This window comes from Triturus cristatus, chromosome 11 (genome assembly GCF_964204655.1).
Source record: "Triturus cristatus chromosome 11, aTriCri1.1, whole genome shotgun sequence".
In the NCBI taxonomy this organism is placed as follows: domain Eukaryota; kingdom Metazoa; phylum Chordata; class Amphibia; order Caudata; family Salamandridae; genus Triturus; species Triturus cristatus.
Genome location: NC_140594.1, coordinates 882231743 through 882249140, shown reverse-complemented (window position 1 = coordinate 882249140; position 17398 = coordinate 882231743). Strand labels below are relative to the sequence as shown.

The following is a 17398-nucleotide window of genomic DNA, read 5'->3' as shown; positions in this document are numbered from 1 at the left end:
TTTAGAGAAGGGAGGGGTCTATTGAAGGCAAAGGAGCCTCATTTGTTAAGAATGGATGCGAGGGAGAGAAGGGAGGTAGTCTACCAATCTTTCTTCCCCCCTGTCATGTACCACAGTTGGCCCCAAATGTTAACGGGGACATGCTCCGCCCTTTCTTCCTATAGCCCTGTCTTCAGATGGTGTATGTTCTGGTGGTGTGAAATCTGCCTCTATACAGACAGCGATACAACAAATGTACATGAGGGTAGACGGCAGAAGAGTGGATCTTCAGATAGGAGTTTCAAGCGCATTGTGTGTGTCAGGGACTTTCCCACAGTGAGAAGGCTAGAGCCATCCTTCAGATCTAAAACAAACACCAATATCTTGAGTAAATTTAACAGTTTAGTTATTCATGCACATTCCTGCAATAAGATGAACCTTGAAAAATCTGCCTTAAATGTGTTAAATGAAGGTAGCATATCATCCAGGTCTTACATTGATCTGAAAACTACTTTGAATGCATGGGACAATTTTGAGTCATAATATCTGCAATGTACAGAATGAACACATGTGACTGAAATATTTATTTTGTAGCAATTGCTGAAGAAAATTATGTATCGAATGAAAAGAATAGACAATGAGTAATTGACATTAGGAGTATCAAATAGCAACAAGCTTCTGGAAGATGCAGCCTACAAGTGAAATAAAGATGTAATTTCACACATTTTGTAGCCCAGTCATAGAATTGGCCTTTCACACGTCATACTACATATCTTACATCCCAACCACAGAACCAATCTTTTTTACTTGTAACACTTTAGTGCAACACATAGTGTGTCTCAGCTAAAACGTTTATCTTTAGCACTTGAGTTACTTTGATGCAACACATTTTTTATCCCTACCAAGTAACTTATGGCACTTTTGACTCTTTGGTGCACATGTGGCAATAAGTATACCTAGCAGAGCTGCATACCATGCACGCTTACTATATTAAGCACTTCTTCGTGCTTCCCCTGCAGCGCCAGATCAGAGGCTGTTTCATTCCACTTTGTCTTAACAAATAAGTCTGCTCCTGATTCCTTCAGACAGCGCAGAGTTTGAGTGTGTCCCTTCTCAGCGGCGAGCAGGAGAGGCGTCTTCCCAAGCCACTCCTTGGCGTTAATATCAGCGCCATGTTGAAGGAGAGCTGAGGCTGCTTCCTTGTGACCCTTGTAGACCGCGTGATGCAGCGGGGTCATGCTCAGCAGATCTCTGTTGTCCACCAACGCGCCATGTTGGAGCAGCATGTTCACTGTGACGTCGGAGCCGCTGCTTGCGGCTCGGTGCAGAGGCGTGCGGTGGTACTTATCTAAAGCGTCTACTGAGGCCCCTCCATTTAACAGCAGCTGTAGAATCTGCAAAACAGCGAAGAATGAGTTAAAATCAATTCACCAAAAACCACACAACTCATTAATACTTACTACCACTACCAATTCTTCATTTCAACCGGTGGGGCCCACCAGCACTCATTTTTGGGGAACTTATGTTTGTTCTCATCAGACAGTTACCGAGAGCAAGAGAGGGAAAAAAGGAGGAAAAGAAAGACGGACAAACTGTTACAAAGGGAGAAAGCAGGAATCTGCAAGAGTGAGATAAAGGGGCGGGGAGTGTCTGGTGGTGGATTAAAGAGGCATGAGGTGGATTTAAAACTTGCAGCCTTGGTATTCGGGTTGCCAACATTTCGAATCAGCAGCTGTGGACTTCTAAGCAGAGCTTTCAGGTCCAGCACTCATTCTTTTATAAAGAAAGCCCTGAGTACTACTGATCAAACCTTTACAAAAGTCATATTCTGGACTAGCGAAATGCGCTGTGATGCTCCACTAATGGCAGACTGCACTATACAGGTGCCACTTAACAATAATAATGAAATTGGCAATATCAATAACAGTAATAATGCCACTAAGGACCAGAGCTTATTTAACATGAAAGATGATTGTTATTAAAGTTCTGTAAAATGTAAATCATGTTCAATCAATACTGAGGGATGATGAACAACCAATTTTTTATATCTTAAGAGACATATCTTACGCCTTAGAAAATTACTTACATTTAGCAGAGTTTTCTTGTTCTTCAGTATGATTTTTTTGTACAAATAGTGCAGTGCACCAGACTTATAAAGTACTTATAAACTACCAATCCTTAATAAAAAAAAAAGAATGTAGCGGAGACTTCTGCATCTGAATCTCGGCCTATGATTGCAGTACTTGGTCAACAAGAAAACCATTAAGACTACAGGATTCGATAGTGAAATAGCACAAAAGTAGTGTTTTAAACTTTTGTCACTATGCAGGCCTTCTGTGATTTTAATATTATTGAAGAGAGACGTGGGTGGGATAAAATATGGATTTTGTTATTCTATTATGCAAAATAAAATCTTATATGTTTCTTTTTCAGATGATTGCTGTTAGAAATGGGATTTCTGGTTGGCTAGGGCTTGCGCCAAAGCCAGGCAGAAACCACCACTCTAGTCAGGGCTGGGGAGTTACACGCCAAAGATAACCCCTGCTCACCCCCTTGGTAGCTTGGCACGAGCAGTCAGGCTTATCCCGGAGGCGATGTGTAAAGCGTTTGCACGCGCACCCAGCAACAATACCCAAGGCCCACCACAAAAGAAACTCCATACAAGGTATTATATAAACATAGCCTTTGTATTATACCAAAACACATTAGATAAAAAACACACACTCTACAATGTGCCAACAGGCACGGGCAGAATTTACAAGGGATTATATGTACAGGGGACAGGGCCACAGGGACCACTGTCAGGAATTAGCACTTTTAGAACTTAGCACTTAGAACATAGGATATAAAATTACTGTAGCGCAAAATAACACATGTAGCACACAACCAGTAACTACTGGTAACAGGTAAGTACCACCTACGCAACCCTAACCACCTTAGGAATATATTGCGCAGGGAACCAGGACCTCACTTGCACCACCTGTACTAGGAGAAAACAACCACCTAAGTATCACAATACCTGTAGGGGTATAAGCACATTACATATGACGCATAAAAACACATTCAGAGGTGTAAACAAAAGGCACATGACGCATAAAGACACATTCAGAGGTGCAGGTTAGGAACAATAGCGCAAAACTCACATTAGCCACCACCTGTGGCCATCCCTAGGCCAACTGGCCTTGTCGGGGCTAGGACGCCCTGTGTCCAGCAGAGTCAGGGCAAGACTGCGCAGGCTGCGCAAGCCAAAACGTAAAGAAACAGGGCACAACCTAAAAGTTGCAGCTGCCCACTAAGTGCTGGGCAGCTGGGGAAAGGAACCTGGCACCGGCGTGCCTCTTGAGCCCTCTCTGGGCTCTGGAATGCCCCAAACAGTGTGGGCGCCCCGTGGGCTCTAGGACTCAACTGGAAAGAAAGGCGCCCCAGTTACGTGGAGCCTTGTGGGCTCTTTAGCAATGTCGCCCTCAACGTGGGAGCGACCTCGTGCTCAGTGCAATCAACGCTGTCTGTTGGAGCGCCCCAGCGCTCGAAGAAAATAATGCGGGCCGTGTTGGAGCCTCACTTAGCTCTTACACTCCTGCCCCCGACGTTGGAGCGGCCCACTGCCTTCCGGGGCCGCTCTGGTTATCAACAGAATACCCCCGTCGGAGTCTCTCGGGGCTCAGGAGCAAAGATTTCCCCTGACGCGCTGCCGCTGCCCACTGTCAGGCGGGGCAGCGGAACAAAGAGGAATGAGCCCGGCGCCCGCTGCTCGGACGTTACTAGGGGGACGGGGCAGCACCGAGAAACGTGCCCTGTCTCGCTCCCCGCCACCCAGCAGCTAAGCCCCACTCACCAGGATGAAGGCGCTGGTCCCGGTCACCGGCAGCGCTACGGTGGAGTCCCGCTTCTGGGACTCAGAAAACCTCCGGACGCCGGCACCACTCCCCGGATTCTCCTGACTTCCTCCCTCACCGTCCAGTGCGGGGTGGGCTCCCGCCTGGATTCTTCACTTCACGGAGCAGCGTCTCCACAGCTTTTCCTCCCGGACCAACAACGCGGGTGAGGGCTTCCGGACTCCGGTTAGGCCCCGCCCATGTCACAGGCCAGTTTGCCTGACTTCCTGATCGGCCGCGGCTCGGGCCGCTGCGGTGATTATTTTGCCGGGCGCAATGCGGGGTGGGCACCCGCTCAATTAAAGATCCAGGAAGCGGGGTGAGCACCCGCTAGTGAGCATACCAGCGGGGTGGGCACCCGCAGATTAAATATACAAGAATAAGCAGGGTGGGCTCCTGCTCGATAATCAAAAAGGAGCACCAAAGGCTGCCAAAACGCAGTAAAATAGAGAGGCAGGGTGAGTGGAGATCCCACACGTTACAGATTTGTTCTGCAGGCCACCAGCAGTCCTCTTGGGCAGAAACACAGCGCTCCTCAGCACCAAAGTCAAGGGCTCCATCAGAATGAGAAATAAAGCGCTCCCAGGCGCTGTAGGCAAAAGTCCAGGAAAAGTTCTCCCCATCATGCAGCAAGGCAGAGGGGGCAAGGCTGGGCCCAGAGCCAGCTCACTGGGCCTCCAGGCAGGGAGGTAGTCCAAGTGGCGGTCCTCTGGCCCAACAACAGCAGCAGCCCCCTCAGGCAGGATCCTGGAAGAGAACATTTTTCATGGGGTCACAGCCCCTTCTTATACACAGAACACCTTTGTCTCAAGGTGCAGGGGAGGGGCGAACCAGATGCAACTGGTTCTTGAGCACTTTGTTTTGCTCAGCCCCTCTCCCTATTCACAGGGCAGGCCAGGGTCATCAGTCGCACCACAGGGGGCGGAGCCAGCATTGTGTGGGGAAAACCCAGCCCTATTCAGGACCCAGGTGTACTCCTCCCACCCATCTAGCTGCCGATCTCCCTATTCACCACTGGGTGACTCCTCCTGACTCTGGGGATTCCCTAGCCCGTCACATGACCTCAGCCAGCCAATCACCAGACAAGGCACACATTTCACACTGCACACAGAAGGGCCCACTTCTAGAAGTGGCACTTCCATACTAGGTACATGCACGCCGCACACATCATCGCGCAGCATTTCATCACACGAGTCTGCACATACCAGACTCGACCCTGCACACCCCACGCATCAGGAACTACCAGGGGCACATACATTCCCCATGCATTCCTATGGGAGGGCAGGCCTATCTCACCACATGCACTCAGAGTGCGCACGCACTTTACTCTGGGACACAGGGAAAGTGCGCAGAAACCAAAAATCACTACCACCAGGTCACCAGTAAAAGCAAAAAGTTTAGGGGTGAACCTGCCAGAAGGGCCAAGTCCAACACAACCCCCTTCCAGCCAAAACGCAGGGCAGACCAATCACCACCGTGATGGACTTCCCTGCTTGGGGCGATAGAACACGGACGCGGGCCCGCAACTGCAGGGACACCCTCCTGTTCTACGCCACGGTGAACCCATGGGATTCCTTCTAAAACCACTGTCTGGACCAACTGGGCTACCCCACTGGTACTCCCAAGCTGTCCGCGGCCAAGACCAGGCCCTAGGCCACCCAGGTGCCACCGGTCCTTGCCTAATCACAGAGTGGGGGGTAGTAACCCCTGGCACATAGCGGCCGTTCTCCACTCTTCCTGTCTGCAAGACAGGACTAGACTGCCACTGGTTCTCCAGCCTAGGGTCTACAACCTCAGGCGGACCAGGAGTCTCAGGGAAGGCTCTCCTCCCCCTACCTCTTCTCCTAGGGTTCCTCCTCCTCTGGCGAGGGGTACACCTAGAACGCCATTCCAACCCAGGGTTTAACCCCTCAGGTTGCACCGGGGTCAGAGGTGGGCTCTCCCACCCTCTGCACCCCCTTCCAGAGCCCTGCTCCCTACCAACTGGGGCGGTACCTCTGGAAGAAGAACCGGTCAGGACCCTGGTTACAGTCGTCCTACCCTTCAGGTCAGGCTGATCCTGAACCTGGCCTCCCAACCTCTGGCCTAGAACCTTTGGTGGAATAATCGCCTGGCACTCCAGGACTTCTGGGGATTTACACTCCATCCCCCTGAGGCTAACAAACGACACATATGTCGTGTGACTGTCTGTCTGGCGCAGATCTCCTGTCCCCTGTCCACCTGACAGTGCGCAGAGATCCCCCAGAACAGAAGTGGTGTCGCCATGGTCACTACACGGGATCCTGGCCCAACTGGGTAGTCCCTGACCCACTGGCTCTTCCCCTGGGGAACTCATCCCCCAATCACTCCTCACACTGGACTCCTGTACCCTCCCTACCGGAGCGGCACTGCCAGACTCTAGAACCATAGGAGCCCTGTTTACAGGCGCTCCAGGTCCTCTACTCACTAAGAGATCTTCCTCAAGTGGAGTAACAGGACAGCCTAGGTCCCCAACTTGGTGTTCCCTCATGAAACCATCCAAGTCCTGAGGCAGGGTTTCGTGCGTCTGGGGACCCTCGGTCACCCTCTCACTCCTGCTCCACTGAGCCCGGCCGTGAGCCCCTACACCCTCCTCGCTATCCTGGGACCTAGCTGGGCTACACTGAGCCTCTTCCACCATGCTGGGCTGGAAGATACCTGAACCACTACTTTTGGAGTCACTCCCTAATGACTCTAGAGAACCTCTAGCACTTTCCCAGCGCTCTGCTTCCTCTGCAAGTTCCCAAGGACAAAAAGAGCCATACCTCAACAGGTGTTGGCGCAACCCTGGAGAACAACTACTGAGCATCTGCTCTTTGATAAACAGATCATACATGGCGGAATAACTGCGTTCCGGGCTAAGATCCACCCAATCGTCCAGTGCATCATCACATTCATCCGCAAACTCCTTCCAAGTCTGGTAAGACAGCTTCCTACTGCCCCGGAATTTCAACCTTAACTCCTCCTCCTGGGAAACAGGTACCAGACTGGGGGGACTCAGACTGGGATTTCCTACATTGAAATCTATATAGCTGCCACCACTGGACTCAACCCTCCCTGGGGAGCCCAGAAAATTAAAACTACGCGCAGGGGATAGCCTACCCTCCAGAGCTACTTTGCCTCTGGTGGAGGCCCTCTCAGCCTCCTCTATCCTCTCCTGCGCCAAGACCCTCTCAGTCTCCAGCTTGGCATGCTCTATCCTGAGCTTCTCCATGGCCAGCTGGTGTTCCCTTTCTTCCCTCCTATCTTCCCACTCCTCTGGGGACAGGGAAAGGGATGAGGCGCTGCCTCCTACGCTGGACCCAGCAAGGGACTCCCTACCTATGGGGTCTTCACTCTCTACCGGCGTCCTGGTACTGTCATCTTCTTCCTCCTCTTCTGAATCTTCAGGGCTCCCCACAGACCCACACCCTCCAAGTGTGAGGCCCGGGCCCTTTCCCTACTGAGCTCAAGATCCCTTTGATCCTTAACCCACTGGATCATGTGGTCCCTAAGTTCATACAGAGTGTCTGACTCTCTCACCCCTATGTCTCTCTCTCTACAGAACCTTTCCAACTCCTTCATACTGTAAAAAACTAGATCACTGAGATCAAAAGCTGGTTCCATTTTGGCGGACGTTCCGGTGAAAAGATGACACAGGGAACCTAGGGGTCTGAGCTTAACAGGAGCACACAATTCACAAAAAGGATGCAGCAAGCTCTCTATCCCAGAGAACTCACACTCACTGTCTAGTGCCACACACCATTCATCCACACACAACCCTCCCCTTGGAATGGTAAGGCAGTTTCTACCACCCCTGATTCCTCAACCTGACCACAAGTGACACAGGTACCAACTCTGGGCGCAGGGCGTGGAACAAATGTACTGGACACTATTATGCTGCCACCACTGGATCCCACCTTCTGGTGAATCCAGAAAACACACTGCACTTAGGGGGATGATCTACCCTCCCGAGCTAGGGACACCTAACTCACAGTGCACAAGAAACACATTTCCAAAGAAATGACATTTAAAAACAACCTTAGAACAATAATCCCTATACCATGTGACTATCTAAATGCAGAGTTTTGTGGTGCAGCCAGTTGCTGCTGCGGTACAGCGCAAACGCAAGTCCAATCCCACCGCTGATCACCAATGTTAGAAATGGGATTTCTGGTTGGCTAGGGCTTGCGCCAAAGCCAGGCAGAAACCACCACTCTAGTCAGGGCTGGGGAGTTACACGCCAAAGATAACCCCTGCTCACCCCCTTGGTAGCTTGGCACGAGCAGTCAGGCTTATCCCGGAGGCGATGTGTAAAGCGTTTGCGTGCGCACCCAGCAACAACACCCAAGGCCCACCACAAAAGAAACTCCACACAAGGTATTATATAAAAATAGCCTTTGTATTATACCAAAACACATTAGATAAAAAACACACACTCTACAATGTGCCAACAGGCACGGGCAGAATTTACAAGGGATTATATGTACAGGGGACAGGGCCACAGGGACCACTGTCAGGAATTAGCACTTTTAGAACTTAGCACTTAGAACATAGGATATAAAATTACTGTAGCGCAAAATAACACATGTAGCACACAACCAGTAACTACTGGTAACAGGTAAGTACCACCTACGCAACCCTAACCACCTTAGGAATATATTGCGCAGGGAACCAGGACCTCACTTGCACCACCTGTACTAGGAGAAAACAACCACCTAAGTATCACAATACCTGTAGGGGTATAAGCACATTACATATGACGCATAAAAACACATTCAGAGGTGTAAACAAAAGGCACATGATGCATAAAGACACATTCAGAGGTGCAGGTTAGGAACAATAGCGCAAAACTCACATTAGCCACCACCTGTGGCCGTCCCTAGGCCAACTGGCCTTGTCGGGGTTAGGACGCCCTGTGTCCAGCAGAGTCAGGGCAAGACTGCGCAGGCTGCGCAAGCCAAAACGTAAAGCAACAGGGCACAACCTAAGCGTTGCAGCTGCCCACTAAGTGCTGGGCAGCTGGGGAAAGGAACCTGGCACCGGCGTGCCTCTTGAGCCCTCTCTGGGCTCTGGAATGCCCCAAACAGTGTGGGCGCCCCGTGGGCTCTGGGACTCAACTGGAAAGAAAGGCGCCCCAGTTACGTGGAGCCTCGTGGGCTCTTTAGCAATTTCGCCCTCAACGTGGGAGCGACCTCGCGCTCAGTTCAATCAACGCTGTCCGTTGGAGCGCCCCAGCGCTCGAAGAAAATAATGCGGGCCGTGTTGGAGCCTCACTTGGCTCTTACACTCCTGCCCCCGACGTTGGAGCGGCCCACTGCCTTCCGGGGCCGCTCTGGTTATCAACAGAATGCCCCCGTCGGAGTCTCTCGGGGCTCAGGAGCAAAGATTTCCCCTGACGCGCTGCCGCTGCCCACTGTCAGGCGGGGCAGCGGAACAAAGAGGAATGAGCCCGGCGCCCGCTGCTCGGACGTTACTAGGGGGACGGGGCAGCACCGAGAAACGTGCCCTGTCTCGCTCCCTGCCACCCAGCAGCTAATCCCCACTCACCGGGATGAAGGCGCTGGTCCCGGTCACCGGCAGCGCTACGGTGGAGTCCCGCTTCTGGGACTCAGGAAACCTCCGGACACCGGCACCACTCCCCGGATTCTCCTGACTTCCTCCCTCACCGTCCAGCGCGGGGTGGGCTCCCGCCTAGATTCTTCACTTCACGGAGCAGCGTCTCCACAGCTTTTGCTCCCGGGCCAACAATGCGGGTGAGGGCTTCCGGACTCCGGTTAGGCCCCGCCCAAGTCACAGGCCAGTTTGCCTGACTTCCTGATCGGCCGCGGCTCGGGCCGCTGCGGTGATTATTTCGTCGGGCGCAATGCGGGGTGGGCACCCGCTCAATTAAAGATCCAGGAAGCGGGGTGAGCACCCGCTAGTGAGCATACCAGCGGGGTGGGCACCCGCAGATTAAATATACAAGAATAAGCAGGGTGGGCTCCTGCTCGATAATTAAAAAGGAGCACCAAAGGCTGCCAAAACGCAGTAAAATAAAGAGGCAGTGTGAGGGGAGATCCCACACGTTGCAGATTTGCGCTGCAGGCCACCAGCAGTCCTCTTGGGCAGAAACACAGCGCTCCTCAGCACCAAAGTCAAGGGCTCCTTCAAAATGAGAAATATAGCGCTCCCAGGCGCTGTAGGCAAAAGTCCAGGAAAAGTTCTCCCCTGCATGCAGCAAGGCAGGGGGGGGGGGCAAGGCTGGGCCCAGAGCCCGCTCACTGGGCCTCCAGGCAGGGAGGTAGTCCAAGTGGCGGTCCTCTGGCCCAACAACAGCAGCAGCCCCCTAAGGCAGGATCCTGGAAGAGAACATTTTTCATGGGGTCACAGCCCCTTCTTATACACAGAACACGTTTGTCTCAAGGTGCAGGGGAGGGGCGGACCAGATGCAACTGGTTCTTGAGCACTTTGTTTTGCTCAGCCCTTCTCCCTATTCACAGGGCAGGCCAGGGTCATCAGTCGCACCACAGGGGGCGGAGCCAGCATTGTGTGGGGAAAACCCAGCCCTATTCAGGACCCAGGTGTACTCCTCCCACCCATCTAGCTGCTGATCTCCCTATTCACCACTGGATGACTCCTCCTGACTCTGGGGATTCCCTAGCCCGTCACATGACCTCAGCCAGCCAATCGCCAGACAAGGCACACATTTCACACTGTACACAGAAGTGCCCACTTCTATAAGTGGCACTTCCATACTAGGTACATGCACGCCGCACACATCATCGCGCAGCATTTCATCACACGAGTCCGCACATACCAGACTCGACCCTGCACACCCCATGCATCAGGAACTACCAGGGGCACATACATTCCCCATGCATTCCTATGGGAGGGCAGGCCTATCTCACCACATGCACTCAGAGTGTGCACGCACTTTACTCTGGGACACAGGGAAAGTGCGCAGAAACCAAAAATCACTACCACCAGGTCACCAGTAAAAGCAAAAAGTTTAGGGGTGAACCTGCCAGAAGGGCCAAGTCCAACAATTGCACACAGATAATAAAGACATTTCAGTGCCCTGGAACAAATCATGTAACCCTTACTTGATCTGAAACAATACTTCTTCCAACTAACTGGTTCAAAATGATTTTTTTTTTTACTGGTTTGTAGACATCCTGTTTTTGCATTTATCGTTAGTGCAAATGCCACAGCAGAATTGCTGTGCACTGGTGCAAACTTGCCCAGAACCAGTGCAAAACTGCCTGCAATTTATGCAACAAGGTGATTTGAACATTACTTCTGAAGATTCATTTGAGGAAAGATAAGTAGAATTGATTAACGGAGGGCAGTCTGGGAAAAACGCTTCCACTGAGAAAAGGAAGCGGTCGATTGTTTGTCAAGGCACACACTTCTGATGGTCACCAGTGAGTCACACTCAGTTGAAGGATTATTGTAGTATACTTGTGCTCCTCACAAGATGGCCACCTGTGGTCATTTGACCTTCCTTTGTGTTCCCACATCCCCAGTCTCCCAGAATACCTGTGTGCACTCTACCTCCCCAGACTCCCAGAATACCTGTGTGCATTCTACCTTGTACCGTTTGAGAGAGCACACCTCGCCAGCTGACCAGACCATCAAGTGACAAGAGTGGAACTCTCAAATGCTACAAGGTAGAATGCACACAGGTATTCTGGGAGGCTGGGGAGGTGGGAACACAAAGGAAGGTCTAATGACCACAGGTGGCCATCTTGTGAGGAGCACAAGTATAATACAATTAGCAACTCAGAACACTGGGAAGGAGGATCTATTGCTACCTTGACAGAGACCTGAGCTACTGCAAATATGGCTGAATTAGACGATAAATTTAAGATGCAACTCGGCTCTTGTCGGATCCAGATCTTCCTCATTGATGTATGAAATGATCAGTTACGAGCATCCAGACAAAGTGAGGATTGCGGCCATTCAGGACAGCAGGAGCAGCGTGCAGACTCATTGTCCAGAGAGCTTTGAAGTGGTGCAGCTGTTGACTACGTCCCAAGAGCTAGGTCTTGATTGTTCGGCCAGACTACAGCAGAGAGTCAAAGTGGCTTTGAGGGCCCAACTTTTAATCTAAAAACAAGAACCAAACATTCTAGTCAGTAGATAGCACGTGTCAAATATGGAAGACTTTCCCTTCCAATCAGTGCTTAGTTTGTACAATAATAAGTGACGGTGCCCAAAGCTCTGCTCAGAGGCCCGCAGCTGGCGCCATGAAATGTCAATGTGCCGATTACCAAGGATAGTCTGAAATTCACCTGTCCTCTTTAAACCACTTTCAGACACTCCCTGTCCCTTTATCTTATTCTTGCAGGTTCCCACTTTCTCCCTTTATGACAGTTTTGTCATCTTTGTCTTCCTCCTTCTTTTCCCATAGTGCTTGTCCCTCTTGTAATGTCCTGCGGGACACATTCTAGTATTCCGCAGGAAGCTGTACTTCCAGCCACTCCCTTAAGGGCTGGAGACACTGCACCCCCACACCCATCCATCACGGGTGTCCCGAGTGACGTGGCCCCGCTAATCAAAAGACCCGGGTGCACGTGCTCAAGGCCAGTTACCGTACACAACCACCTGGTGTCTGTGTTCTTTACTATCATCATGTGGGCCTGAGGCCAGACATCACATTGGCGACGAGGCGGGTAGCTAACCCCGCGTGCCTGAGGCTCGGCGCTTCATCATCCATCGTGGGGAAGGAAATGAGCCTGATAGGCGGCACTCCCCACAGCGCTGTCCACGGCCATCAGGGGCTGCAGTGGTGATCGGGAGAGACACCGCCCTCCGCAATCACAGAGCAACGACTGTAGACTAGCCATGCCTCACCCCCACTGATATCAGAAGTGGGGAAGGGTGAACATGCAATCCCGGTGAGTGCGAGAGCCCCGCAACGCCAGCAATGCGCCCGCTGCCACACTCACCGGTATGCCTGCAGGGCCCAGTGATCCGCGAGTAAAATCCCCGCCCTACTTCCTCTCGCCGGTGCAGCCGGCATCCACCCAGAAGCTGCCCCATTGCAGGTGTCTACCACTGCGGAGGAGGGGGGCACGAAGCTGCAGTCACGGCAAAGCGGACAGAGCACGCGAGGGCACAGCTCACTGCACGGCATGGTCAGCCCACACCAGCAGTGAAAGAAGCACACACCGGCAGCCCCCAGTCCGGCACTGCCTGCCGGTTCACCCCATCAAGGAAAAGAGAAAACCTCAGTGACGGAAAAGGGAGCCGTGATGTCCTAAGGCGACTGCCCGGCACCGCACAAACTCACCCAAGGCAGAGGAGCCCGCCGTCCATCAGTGTCACCTGAGGGACGAGTACGAATGTCCCACACTGCAGCGCTGCTGGAGCTTTAAGGCCCGGTGAACTGAGAGAGATGACTTGAACACGGTCGCCACAGCGCCACCTGCTGGTTGCATACCGCACCGGCATCCCTGCCAATGCCTGTTAGCGCAGCACCGTGCATACCCGGGTGGTATTGCGGCCCCCTGTGAGGCGCCCCACCACATGTACCTGCGTCAGTGTCCAGCAAGGAAGAGGGGAACGTCCGCACCACTCCGGAGCACTACCGATGACAGAGGACGCATTGGTAGAACAGTGCCGTCCCCACGTTGCTCTTCTTATCCTCGCAACTACAAATCCACCGTGGCATTCAGAAGGCTGCTGTGGCTGGTGGCACCACCTAGCTGCCATACGGAAAATTAGGAGGACCGCCTCGAGAGTGCACGGCTCAGGACGAGGGCCCTGAAGACTCGGCAGTCCAGCACTGACTCAGGCATGGCGAGACCAACCCAAAAGAGGGGGAGATGTAGCATAATGAATCCCCGCAACAGTCAGAAATCCCTTTCTACTCAGGCATGAGCACCAAACGACCCGCAGCGCAAAGGAGGCTGCAAGAGCCACTCAAGGCAATGCACGGCCACCTAGTGGTCGCCGGTACCATATTGGAAATTAAAACGGACAAATAACCAGAGCAACCCCCCAAAGTGCGAGGCGGACGGCCAGGGCCTCCAACTTCGAAAAGCAACATTACTAACTGCACTATCTAATGCCCCAGTGCCTCCCTACATACAAAGACTACAGGAGAATCTCAACAACGCAGCATCAGGAAAGCTGCTAGGACACATAACTACGGCTGCAGTGCCACCTGGTGGACAAATATGGTTACTGCAACGGCAGGAAAGAAAAGCACGGGAAGGCCAAGCAGTGTCCCTACCTAGTCAGAGACACCAAGACAGTAACCCCCTAATGCCGAAACAAGGGAGGAGAAACAAGCCAACTGAGCACCTCATGCCTCCTGGTGGCTGCTCTTCACTCGCTGCAAGAAAAAGGAATGAAGGAACTGCAGCACCAAGTGTCCCCGCTGCCATAGAGGGAACGTAGAGACCGTCCAGCGCCCGCATCACCTGTAAGGTTTATGTGGAAAGGAAGATGGCCAAGACCCGAGTGCAGCACCACCTAGCGGTCGCAGGCCTGCACCTCACCCAGAGAAACAAAGCAGCAATGAGGACATGGAGGCCCACATGAACTGCTGCAGGCTGGACGTGAAAGAGGCCCCAAGGCGCCCCAAGCTGCACCAGCGCAAACCGGCATCATATACGCATAAGCACTGCCTGCCACCTCTGCAAGGTACAAGGAGAGGCTGACAAACCCCGCAAAGAGCTGCAAGAAACCCAGAACTACGCACAGACAGCCACCACCAACAAGAGTGGATGACCAGCCAGAGCAGCAACGGCTCAAGGTCGCTGTCCCTGCTAACAGCTCAAGAGAAGCTTGTTCAGAGTGCGCACCACATGTGGCTGCCCTTCGCCACTGCCGGAGGAGAGATCGCATCACTTGCCCCTCCTAGTACACAGACCTAATTGCAGGCTACGCTACAGGCACACGAAGCACCAGAAGAAAGCGTCCAGACAGAAGACACAGCACACAAAGTCCGAGGTGCGCAGGAGACTGCGCCAGTGCACCTGACAGCACGGGCAGGCGCCCGGGAGATCGAGACATCTCCACAAGGAAGCACTGCTGAACGCAGCACAGAGAACGACCACTTCTCCACCTCCCCAGCGAAGCCCCGCAGTGGGCCGAAGACCAAACACAGTGTCCTTCCTCACACTGCCTCAAGACAGAGTCGGCCGCGACCCAAGAGAGGAGTCGCACACCCCACGTGGCAAGCCACCACAGCTACATGCTCTCCAACAACCAGCAACACGCGACCGGACGTCACGTCGCCCAGCAAGCAAGGAGCGCGCCGGAGCGAAGGAAGAAGCCAACGCCATGACAGTGCCACCTCGAGGTCCAAGCGCAACGCCCTCGAAGAAAGAAGAGAGCGACAGCCCTGTCACCCTGAAAACCTGATAAAGACAGGTGGGCTGAACAGACCAGCAAAGCGAGAAGACCGAGGACTCGCAGCAAGCCAAGAGCACACCCTGACACACCACACAGCCACCAAGGCGGACCGACGTCTCGGGATATAGCCTCACGGATGAACCGAACATAAGCCGCAGCAAGCGCAGATCACGTCTCATCCCAACGCTTCCCCAGGCGACCGTCCATCCCCGAACGTCGGCAGTCTAATGTCAAGCGGCATCTCTGCTCCTGTCCGCAGATGCCACGGGTGAAGATTAGCGCTGAGTGCCCGCCCTCACACCGCCTCAAGATGGAGTCGGCAGTGGCCCCAAAACAGGCAAGAGAGGATACGTACACTCTACGTGTCAGGCCGCCACTGAAGAGCAACCTCGACAAAGCAGAGACACCTGGCTACTAAGTCCATCCTGACATCCAAACTCTCCCAGCAAGTCACCACCACCTGTCATTCCGACTCACCACATGGCTGGCAACCACCATCACGCCAGCCATCAGCACATGCGTCAAACACCACTCCCCGAGTACCGATGGACTGGAGTCTGACACCGTTGCCACACCAGCCGTCTAAAAGAAATCAGAAGCCACCTGAGGACCTGGCCTACACCAGAACCGCGGCAGCGAGTGCAAGTCTTGACCAAGACTACTCCACCCGTGAGGGTTGTGCGTGCGACTAAGTAACATTTCCTCAGCGGTCCTGCAGCTGCCCCCAGACGGCACACAAGGGGCCCCCAGCGCAGCCCTCCTACAGTCCCGCAGCAACCCCGACAACGGGCCTCCCCAGGCGGGAGAGCGAGGATAGACATTGCCCCACCGACAGGTTACCGGTCACAGCCAAGCAGTTCAACAGGGACAGTCGGTCCAGCAACACCTCTGTGAATTCTTACTTGAGACTCCATCCATGGTCACGACACAGCCCACAAAAAAAGGAACTGTTAGAACTCACCACAGACCATCACCAACGTCAGCAAAGTGGAAGCAATGCAAGACAGCAAGACATGTCATCATCAGCGATCTGATGGTATGCAGCGGACGTCTCCAAGCCAGTGGTCGTGTCCTGAACCCCTCAGGTTAAACTACGGGTGTCCGCCGAGAAGGTCCTGCTGCAAGCCAAGTCACCAGCTCCTGTCTGACGTCGTCCTGCCACCTGACTCAGAAGACTGATGGACCCTGTGGTATTTAGATAACTGTCTGTTTTGTCCCCACAGGTTGGACTAACGTTTTGTTTGTTCCTCAATAAAGTTGGGGAGGAATGTAATGTCCTGCGGGACACATTCTAGTGTTCCGCAGGAAGCTGTACTTCCAGCCACTCCCTTGAGGGCTGGACACACTGCACCCCCACACCCATCCATCACGGGTGTCACGAGTGACGTGGCCCCGCTAATAAAAAGGCCCGGGTGCACGTGCTCAAGGCCAGTTACCGTACACTACCACCTGGTGTCTGTGTTCTTTACTATCATCATGTGGGCCTGAGGCCCGACATCACACCTCTGTTGCTCCCTGGAAACGTCTTAAATGGAAAAATAAGTGCCAGTCCCCTAAGATGAGAGCTGGTGGCTCCCACCAGAACCCACTTACTCAAATTAAACACTCCTTCCACTTCAAGGGTCTGGTAAAAGCCTGACATACTCATGTGCATTTTCACTTCTAAAACAAGCCATATGCAATTTACATGGAAAAAGGACTTTCATAATCTGGATCTCAGAGTCTACAAGTAAGAGAGTCACTTTCTGGATCCCTTTACACTTCCTTCAGTGTACCGTCAGCGTTCAACTGTTATTGAGGCCGCTTAGACATCTTATCTGATCACCAATTTAAATTTCAGATGTACGGGGATGCACCTAAATACAACCGATACCAGGACGCATGCAGAGCACTAATTTGTGGTTAAAAGACAACTTTTTATGCAGAAACCTTTTATAATTCTTTTTTTGCTGTTCACCAATTCAAACAAAAATGTGTTCCATTTAACTGGTCTCATGTAATGGGAGGAAGCACAATACCGCCTTAGAAGTCAAGAACCTTGCAATCTTGTTTGCCACAGACCTTACTATTCCTTCCCAAATCAGCACTAAGTTCAGCAGTCTCAATACACACAGCATGAAGCTTTTAAAGCTCTCCCCTTTCTCTAATTAACCGACTGGGTGGATCCTTCTCTGACAATGGCCATTTCGCCCTTAGAC

General features: G+C 52.6%; 1 protein-coding gene across 1 annotated transcript in view; it reads right to left on the bottom strand.

The window, feature by feature from the left end:
• Positions 1-554: 554 nt before the first annotated feature.
• Positions 555-17398, bottom strand: part of LOC146785576 (uncharacterized) — a 98793-nt gene continuing 81949 nt past the window's right edge. The window contains exon 3 of the mRNA XM_085633474.1: positions 555-1373. Coding sequence (XP_085489600.1) covers positions 936-1373 — 438 coding nt within the window. The 3' untranslated portion in view covers positions 555-935. The remainder of the gene's footprint in view (positions 1374-17398) is intronic.